This window comes from Spinacia oleracea, chromosome 3, assembly GCF_020520425.1.
Source record: "Spinacia oleracea cultivar Varoflay chromosome 3, BTI_SOV_V1, whole genome shotgun sequence".
Lineage (NCBI taxonomy): Eukaryota > Viridiplantae > Streptophyta > Magnoliopsida > Caryophyllales > Amaranthaceae > Spinacia > Spinacia oleracea.
This window is the reverse complement of record NC_079489.1, coordinates 136,789,037-136,798,842: the sequence shown is the minus strand read 5'-3', so window position 1 is coordinate 136,798,842 and position 9,806 is coordinate 136,789,037. Positions and strand designations below refer to the sequence as shown.

The following is a 9,806-nucleotide window of genomic DNA, read 5'->3' as shown; positions in this document are numbered from 1 at the left end:
TGTGAAATTATTTACTGAAATCAAATCAGATATTTAGGAGAAGTTTTAGGGAAAGTAAAACTGTTTTAACAGAAAGGATAAAAATAGATTTTATTAAAGAAAATAAAACGACACTTTATTTATGTAATTTTCCCTTAAAACTAGCTGTTAAATATTTTGATAAAATCTTAATAAATATTAAATCAAGCATCCTAGTTCCACAATGTATCTTTATAGCTGTTATTATTTTACACAGAAATCTAATAGTATTTAACTACCTAGGTTCGTGTTTTGCTCTTTTACTGGAGCTACAACTCAGCAGCTGCAATGGTTCCTTCTCTGGAACAAGTGAGTTCCTCTAAAGGGACAGAGGAACTCATCACATGAAAACTTCATCCTCCTTTGCTTTGTTGTTCCTCTGTTGTGTATTAGCTTGAAGTTCCTAGCTTTGCGCATTCCACCTCAGGAATATCAGCAGCCATCTCAAGTTCCTCTCTGGAACAGAAACACTTTACTTGTAGACACAACAGAAACTTTAATCAGGAAGTTTGCTATTTGTCATCAACCAAAATCAGGGTCAACATAATTATTAATTATTAATTATTAATTATTAATTATTAAATTATTTATTATTAATTACTAATTACTAATTACTAATTACTTATTATTTATTATTTATTATTTATTATTTGTTATTAATAAATAATAATTAATAATAATTAATTAATTACTAATTAATAATAATAATTAGTAATTAATAATTAATTATAATAATTAGTAATTAATAATTAATTATTAATTATTATTTATTAATTTCAAGAAGTTTCAATAAGTTCAGATAAGTTTCAATAAGTTCCAATAAGTTCAGATAAGTTTAGACAAGATCAGATAAGTTCAGATAAGTTCAAATAAGATCAGATTAGTTCAGATAAATTCAGATAAATTCAGGTCAAATAAGTTGAACAGAACGCACCCTAAGAAAGTTGATTTCCAAGGAAAATTTTAATTCTTCTAAGGAAAATTTTATGTTGATTTCTTTAAAAGAAATAAATTTTTCCTTAAATTTATCATTTTCCACACTCCGTACAGCCCTTTAGGGCTACATCATAACCGTTAAATTATTGAACGACATCTCTATTTCCGAATACAGTTCTCCCCCCATCTTCCCCCTCTTCTCCCCTTCGACCGTTGGGGTTTTCTGTGAGCAAAAATGGCAATTACAAGGAGGAGCGTCATGGCCAAACACCAAGAGCAAGCAACCCCCGCACCTCCTCATACTCCTTCTACTCCACTTGCTGCTGAAATTAATTCCGATTCAAACAACAATGCGCAACAACCCCAGCAACAACCCCAGCAACAGCAACAAAAGCAACTTCAACCCATTGTTGTTGCCGAAGTTGTTTCAGGTTATGAGCAAACTAGAGAACAAAGAATTAAGGAAAACCGTGAACGTTTACAGAAATTGGGCATTGTCGATCTCTCTCATCAACTCAACTCCATTGTTGCTACTAAACGCACTCCCAGAAGGACACCTTCTGAAAGAACCACCCCCTTAAGATCTCCTTCTCTGGGACCTGCTGATCCACCCCGCCGTTCTTCCAGGTCTTCAATTTTTTCCCTTTTCTTTGATTTACTGCTTTAATTCGATAATTTGTTTTCTGGGTTTTTCATTTGTTTTGTTATTTTTCGATGGGGTTTTGAGATCCTTCCAGTTGGTTGCTTCCGATGGTAATAATTTCGAAGTGGGGTTTTAATAAACCTTACATTTTTTGAGAATTAATGAGAAATGGTTCTGTTTTTGTCACTTAATTTAGTAAATTGCTCAGTTTGTGAGATTCTGTTTTGTTGCATGAATTATTTACAAGATTATTCAAGTATTTTGTAATGAATTTGACTTGATTGGGTTTGAGTTTAGACTGCAAAATGCGCCAGCAGTGACCTACACTGAGTTAAAGGAGGAGAAAATAAAAAGAACTAGGGACATTGTGTTGGAAGAAGGGGCTAAGCCTGAGTTCTATACTGAAGAGCATGAGAAGCTATTGGGGAACACAGAGATGCCCTGGACTTTTTTCGTTGATGGGTATAGAGCCGATGGAACCCGGATCTATGATCCGGTCACTGGGAAGACTTGCCATCAGTGCCGGTGAGGGTTTCATTATCACTTGTTCTTTTGAATTAACCTTTTAGTTACTGTTTACTGTTTTGTTTTGTGTGTGTGTGTGGGTATGGATGTGTATTCGTGTGCAGTTCGTTTATATCGAGAACTTTGTTGATATGGGTGGAAATTTATTTTACACCGACAAACGAAAGTGCCTTAATGTTTAACCTTTTGTATAAGCACCATCGTTTAGATTGTTTATATGAGCTAGATATTCGTTTACGCCGGAAAAACCAGTTGTGGGAATTCATTGGGAACTTTAGATTACCTGTGATGTGAAGCATTTTAATTGATTTTTTTAAAAGGCTAAACCTTGGATTTTGTAGTGTCTCCATTTGGTGACTTGTATTATACTCTGTACTTCGTTTTGGTTGGTCATGTACGTAGTAATATGGTGCTTTCATTAGCTGCTTGTTAGATTTCCTTTTCTTCATAACATCAGTCTTTTGAAGATGGAATACTTCCATATTAGGAAAAATCAATGTTCCACTGTTATCTATAATTTCAGATTTATGTAAAATCTCTTTTCGGTTGTGGAACAACCGTATCTAATTGTCCCAATGTTGGGAATCACAATGTCTCTCGTATTAATTAGTCTGATTTAGTCGCTTGTTTGTTTTCATGGACCTTGTTTGTGGTTTATGAGTCGTAAATGTTTGTGCTCTTTTCAATTTTCTTGCTGGTTTGCATAAGATGCTCTTTTTAAAGTTGCTGTGTGGAAAGTCGTACTAGTATCCTTGGTTTCTAGGGTGTATATAGTGAGAGTGTAATGTGGAGGACTATGTCACTGTGTTAAATGTTATACTAGTATAAGTAGCTCAATGCAAGGAGTGCTCCTACTTGAAGAGATCCTCACTAATTTTTAGAGAAGTTGTTACGCACCACTTAAAAAAGGGCGTTTCTTCTGTATATCTTAGGATAACCATCTTGGTGTGTTTCTTCTGTGGCGTTTCTTCTGTATATCTTAGGATAACCATCTTGGTCTGTTTCTTCTGTATATCTTAGCCTCTTAGGATAACCATCTTGGTCTGTTTCTTCTGTATCTTAGGAGAAACTATCTTGGTCTATTTATTAGATCGAACTATCCCTCTTGACCATAATACAAACTGCTTAAGTTGCACATATTCCCATTTTCTTAAGGGTTTTTATTGTTTTTAATGGAGCGAGATTGACATCCTGCATGTTCTTTAGTTTGGTTCAGTTTCTGGATGAGTATTCACTATTCACAGGATATGTGACAGCTTACAGGATAAAATCAATTACAGAATTTAACTAGTATGCATCTGTTTCACAGGCAGAAGACTCTTGGGCAACGTACTCGCTGCTGCAAATGCAGTCTTGTCCAGGGACAGTTTTGTGGGGATTGTCTTATAATGAGGTACGCGTGTCCTTGTTTCGTCCATGCACGATTATTTTTTGTTTTATAAGATAAAGAAAAGCTCTTTGAAAGAAACTGAAGAAAGTTACATACTTCGTATTAAAAATAGAGGCCAAGGAGTGAACAAAAGAATACCCATATAGTAGCACGAAAGAAGGCAAGGACACCACATTACTCTATCCTTTGAATCCTGCTGACCTGTTGCTTATTTGTTAAAAACTGTCCTTAGCCACAAGCCTTGAACAATAGCCTAAATAAGAGATCTATAGTTATAAATAGAAAGATTTCCTCTCCTTATTTTCTAAAATCCCAAATAAGAGATGTTTAGATGTTACGAGATTGGAAGTGAACGTGTACAATATATTTCAATAAATCTGAACAACTTACTCCAAAATATGCGGCCATCTCATAATGCAAGAAAATACTAGTCCACTCAAATACACCAGGAAAATAAACTCAAGTTGCTGATTCTACAAATTATATAGTTAGTGCTAAACCTCCCAAACAAGCTGCCATGCAGAAGTTTTAACTTTGTTGTTGGACCTTTGATTTCCAAATATCGGTGGCCATAGGAAAAATCAGATACATTTGGAAATTTAAGTTAAGTTATTGAGGAAAGATCTTGTAGAATGCAACAAGAACGCCTTACTAAACCTTCTTATATTGGGAATCAAAGAAACACAAGGCCCCAGCTGAACCATCAAATTTGTTGAAGTGTACAAAGAATCACGCTATATTCCTTTTTGAGCAATTACTCTATAGTTTCTAGCTTGTGGTGGTTATCGTTGTTTCATCCTCTGCGGTCCATGGAGTATATTTCAGCATACATTTTTATATTTTTATTTCAATCCCATATTCCTTGTTCTCTAAACTTCTGGTCAACAATAAACTTCTTCATACTTTCAACATACCTTGTTGGTAATTAATGAAATCTTTGGCCTTTTTAATAAAGGCCGAGTCTTTTGAGTTTTGACACATTAGGACATTAGGTTCAAAGTTGCCCTTCCTCTCAGTAAATCTGTATATGTTTCTGCGTTTGCACCTCACTTGAAACTAGAAAAAGGCTTTGACCTGTTGCACCAGCAATGTAATATATAACTCTATTCTCAAAGCGAACCGTTAGTGGGGTTTGTTCAACTATGAGCTCCCTTTCATGTACCCTGCAGGTCCTTTATTTGCACAACAATCTCTTTTCTTATCCTTCAATTCTAAACCTCTAGTTTCTGTAATGGTTGTCAATGGCAGATATGGGGAGCATGTTGTAGAAGCCAATCAAAACCCAGATTGGATTTGCCCTCCTTGTCGTGGGATTTGCAACTGCAGCTTGTGTCGCCAAGCAAGAGGATGGGCTCCAACTGGGGCTCTGTACAAAAGGGTAAAAACTTTCATGCTTATGTAACTTTATCTTTTCCGCAGCATTTGGATCTTGTAATGTATTGCATAATATTAACTTTCCTTTCCTGCTCCAGATCAACAAACTGGGATACAAGTCAGTAGCACATTACCTAATCACGACAAAACGTGCTCCTCCAGATCCAGAGACGGGTTCTGATGATGTGCAATCTGCGAAAAGGTCTCTCCCATTTGAGGGCATGGAGCTACCAAATGATAGCGGTTCTGAAGACAAAGCAGTAATTGAGAAAACTGAAGTCAACCCACAATCTGAAAACAGGGTTATGACTGTTGCTGAGTCAGGTTCAAAGTCAGCGAGTAATGGAAGATCAAGGAAAAGGTCTAAGAAAGAAATTATTGATGCTGGTGACAAATCAAGTGAAGCCGCAGAACATGAGTCCATTTCCGAAATGAACGGTCCAAATTCTTCAACTTCCTCTGTTGAAAAGTCGGATTCAACACCAGTTGTCAGGCGATCAACGAGGTCTATGAAAGAAAATGTTGATGCTGGTGAGGTATCTGTTAAAACAAATGGAACTCCAGGAGAAGAACCTGTTTCCGCTGTGAAAAGTCCAAGCAATTCAGAATCTATAACGGACAGTGCTGCTAGAAGGCTAAGGCCGAGGAACAGGACTTGAAATGCTGCAGACCTGCAGTTTGCTTAACTTCTTCTACAGAAGATGTTTAATGTTCTATCTTTTTGGGAAGTTAAGAGGCATATCTTTTGGGATAACAAGCTCCATTGGTTTAGGTAACTTTTTGAGGGAAGTATGGTGTATCTATGTTTTAGGATAGCAAGGCACCGTTTTGTAGGAAGTATGAATGAGTATGATGCAGCTTTTGGAGTCGGATAGAATTTAGTGTGCAGAAGAAGGGGTTTTGGAAGAATCAAATATGATTCATCCGTCGTAATTGTACTAATCTATGTAACTTATAAACTAATTGTTCTCGGTAGAGAGGTGCTCATATGCCCACCAGATTCCAACCTGTTTGGTTGATTTTCTCAGTTTTATATCATGTACAAAAGAATTATCAGTGGGCATTAGACCTAGTTTGAAGAGAACTACTCAAGGTGTGTTGAACCTTGAGTCGGAATGCGAGTTTTTTGGCGGAAATCTCCATTATTTCTCTATGTTCTACTATGTTTTTGCTAGTAAATTACTTTAGTCTAATTCATAACTAGATAATATTAACACCTGTGTTTATTCCCCTATTTGTTTCATTCAGTAGTCAATTAGTTTATTTGATTTTAAGCTACAAAGAAAATGTTTTAAAATGATACGGAATATATGAAAACATACGGATCCAAAACAAAATATTAAAGACAACTCTTTAGCTTTTGAGTTTTTGGTGTCAACTAAACTAAAAAGATGAGACACAAGTCTAAGTTAATTCTTATATGCATGTGATGTGTCACACTGTTAGTTTATGGTGTGTGTAGACGCCTACATTTGTCCCTAGGTCCGACATAGTGTGTTCGATGATGAAATCAAATACCGCTTGACTAAGCCTTCCTAAATATGCCACGAACAATCCATGACTGATTGATGATCTCGTAAACCGTATTTCCATTTTCAGAAATTGTTATTTATAGTAACTGCCATGCCTGAATGCTGCCCAGAATGGCAACTGTATAAGATAAAATATCCGAGTATTAAGTCGCATTACGATTTATCGTTCGATAAAGGATAAGAGTTGCATCCCAACTCGTATTCCAAATGATAGAAACTGTGAGTGAGATTCGGGTAAAAACCGATAAGACTGGAAAAGCGAAGCAAAACACCAGCGCTAGAAAATTCTAACGCTAGCAATGTAAGCGCTACAATATTCCAGCGCACAAATGAAAAGTGTCATAATATTCCGACGCTGCAATTTGTTTCTCACATAATCACGCAAAGATATATTTATTCCAGCTGTCACAAGACACATCTGGCACGAGGATTGAATTTGAATTTGGAGTTTGGAATTTGGACTAGAAAATCCGGCATTATGACGCCGTTGGATTGAATTTTGAATTTGGAACTCGAAATTTGGACTAGAAAATCCGACATTATGACGCTGTTGGATTGAATTTTGAATTTGGCATTTGTGCGTGAGGCGTGTTTAAGGGTTTTGAATCAAATGGAGTGGCACTCCTAAAAGACCTTAAATCAACGATTTTAGATGCATGAGGTTTGAATGATGCTCCTAGGGGTTTGGTTTCCTAGTTGGAGGCTAATGGTTTTGGCAAAGCTAGAACTCGAGGTTAGCAATTCACGCGTGCAGAGACGCCCACACAATGCACAAATAGCATGTTGTCACACTAACATGGATATGAATGCGACATGCAAAGTTCTCAACCTAAGGTCGGTCTAAGTTTTGTATGATGCAAGTGGTCGGCTTTGGGTGTCAAAAGGTACTCGACTAAGAGGCGGATCTGGGAACAACTTGCACATCCACCTAAGGGACGTGTGTGTCGGCAGGCGACCTCCATGCTTGACATCGGGAATGTCAAGAAAATGCCAAGTTTCGGTAGGCGCGGAAATGGTCACACACTTTGGTCGGGAACCGTATGGAGAGTCACCATTTCGTTGCCCCCGGGGCTAGCCCAAATGTAGAACACATCCGTATTGAGCAAGGTAGAAATTTGTTTTGAACAAATATGGTTTTCGAAATATGCATGAAATGCCTAGATATTGAAAATTGAAAATTAAAAAACCCATTTGAATATTGTATTTGAAAAGCTCGTTTTTCGACATTCGTTCTCAAGGTCTGTGAGTATCCTTCGAAATTCAAATACAGACTGACTCCCACTTGAAAACTTGAGCAACATGGGCAACGAGCCATTGTGAGCCACTGTGCTGGATGCAAGCAGTGGCGTTTGGCGCAGGGGCCTGCGCCTGGCGCAGAGCTGGCATCCAGAACTTAAGCAGATCAATGGCTTGCTGCTCAAAGTATGCTCGTATTTCCGAAGTTGAAATCAGGAAATCCCCAGTGGAGTCGCCAGAATTGTAGGGGGTTTTATTTCGTTCCTCTCGTACTTTTTCTATTTCCCCTACGAAAGCGGCTTTAGAACCTTGTATTTTTGGATTTTGAAGGAGTCGCCACCAAACTTTTTTAAGGGTCTCGTTTGGAAGAGACCAAAGTTGACTCTATATCGGATAAGGCATTGAATCTTAGAAACGGATGGGTGAGATCCGGGCAAGGGAACGAGATGCTTATTCCGCGAGCTTTAGAAATTATATTCAAATGTATGGCACAAAACATTTTCGAATAACCCTAGTCATGACACTATGTGGGTTTGGATTTAGTACTTGAACAAATAGAATTTCTACTTTGTATCGTGACCACTTTGCTTTAAAGTTAATTTAAGGGAACCTAAGATCGGTTTGTCCAAGAAATTATCTTCGTTAAGCGTGGTGTAACCTTGTAATTTATTGTATTTAGCATGTGAGGTGATGAAAGCAATAAACAAGTAAAGCAACATCACAATAGAAAATAAGTGCATAATTAGTAAAGTACATCACCACCTAGAAATGAACTAGGTGGGAAACCACATTGCCTAGAAGGACTAGGCAAGTAAAGTTGCATAATTGAAAGTGCAGAATTGAAAGGTGCAATATTTAAAGGCGTTATTGAAATTGCGATATTGAAGTGCGTAATTGAAAAGCGTTATTGAAATTGCGATATTGAAGTGCGTAATTGAAAGGTGCGATATTGAAATTGAACTTTAGCATATGAGATCCAAACGCCAAACGAATTCTTAAGAATAAGTGCGTCCAGCACGGATTCAAAACTAAAATTCTCAACTTTAGGACGAGTTGATTGTCCTAAAGTGTCCTAGATTTTGAACATAGAAAATGAACTTGAAATATTGAACTTGAATATTGAACTTGAATATTGAATTTGAAATATTGAACTTGAAATATTGAACTTAGGAGTCTTGAATCTCAAAGATTGGACCTTTTAATGTTGAAAAGGCTTTATCTTTGATATGCTCCTATTTTGAAATGATCCTAGTTTAGGGAAGTGATTACAAACAACCCCAAACATCATTGAATCTTGAAACTTGAACTTGAAATTTGAAAAGTACTGGAGTCTTGAATCTCAAAGATTAGACCTTTAAACATTAGAAAGGCCTCACCTTTGATTACTCCATATTTTGAAGATGATTCTAGTTTAAGGAAGTGATTACAAACAACCTTAAACATCATTAATTGAATCTTGAAATTTTGTATTTGTATCACATAAAGTGTGGATTTTGTAAAAATGTATGATTATTGTAAGTGACACTTTTAAGAAAAAAAGTGCCAACTTTACTAATCATTTTTGAAAGAGAAATCAAGGAAACATAATAGATCAGGATTGGGATTCGGAATTACCTAGTTAGGTTTAGGTTAGAATTCCTTTTGGAGCTCCCAATTGCTTAGAACTTTGAGATTGTATGGGATTTTTGAAGAGCTTTTTGTATTTTGATTTGAGTGGCAATTTTTGTATTACAACGTTCTGTTTTCAATTGCCCTCCCTAAAATGCTGAGAATTAGGAGTTTAAATAGGAAAATGGAGGGCTAAACGCCAGCTGACGCCAGCGTCCAGCGCAGCAGCTGCGCCAGGCGCTGCTGACGTGGCGCAGAAGCTGCCAAACAAGGACGAAGATGTCGTCCTTGTATTTGGCTTGTAGTGGGCGTACCTTCGTACGAATTGTACGAAATTGGGACGTAGTGATTGCTTGGGGATTATGGCTTGATTTGCGTCTAAAAACAAGCCGTTTCGATTTTTGAATTCGGTTTTACGGGACGAGACCCGGCTTGCTCGGTTTTGTGGGTCAGCGCCCGAATTTGGATTGCTTAGTGTTATTTCGACTAGAAAAGGCCTTGTAAAACCAATGGAAATGGTCCATTGGGTGAGATTGTACTTGGA

At 37.1% G+C, this 9,806-nt stretch overlaps 1 protein-coding gene across 1 annotated transcript; it reads left to right on the top strand.

Moving 5' to 3' along the window:
* The first annotated feature begins 1,107 nt into the window (after positions 1-1,107).
* LOC110789937 (uncharacterized) lies at positions 1,108-6,031 on the top strand. Its single transcript, XM_021994658.2, has 5 exons — positions 1,108-1,581; positions 1,895-2,122; positions 3,432-3,515; positions 4,761-4,890; positions 4,985-6,031. The coding sequence occupies exons 1-5, from the start codon at positions 1,190-1,192 to the stop codon at positions 5,543-5,545; spliced, it is 1,395 nt and encodes a 464-aa protein (XP_021850350.1). The 5' UTR covers positions 1,108-1,189; the 3' UTR covers positions 5,546-6,031.
* The last annotated feature ends 3,775 nt before the right edge of the window (positions 6,032-9,806 follow it).

Excerpts from the sequence above, each read along its gene's own strand:
- LOC110789937 (XM_021994658.2), top strand. The coding sequence starts at position 1,190 with ATGGCAATTACAAGGAGGAGCGTCATGGCCAAACACCAAGAGCAAGCA. Across the intron at positions 2,123-3,431 it reads AAGACTTGCCATCAGTGCCG|GCAGAAGACTCTTGGGCAAC; the intron begins GTGAGGGTTTCA and ends TCTGTTTCACAG. Across the intron at positions 3,516-4,760 it reads GGGGATTGTCTTATAATGAG|ATATGGGGAGCATGTTGTAG; the intron begins GTACGCGTGTCC and ends TGTCAATGGCAG.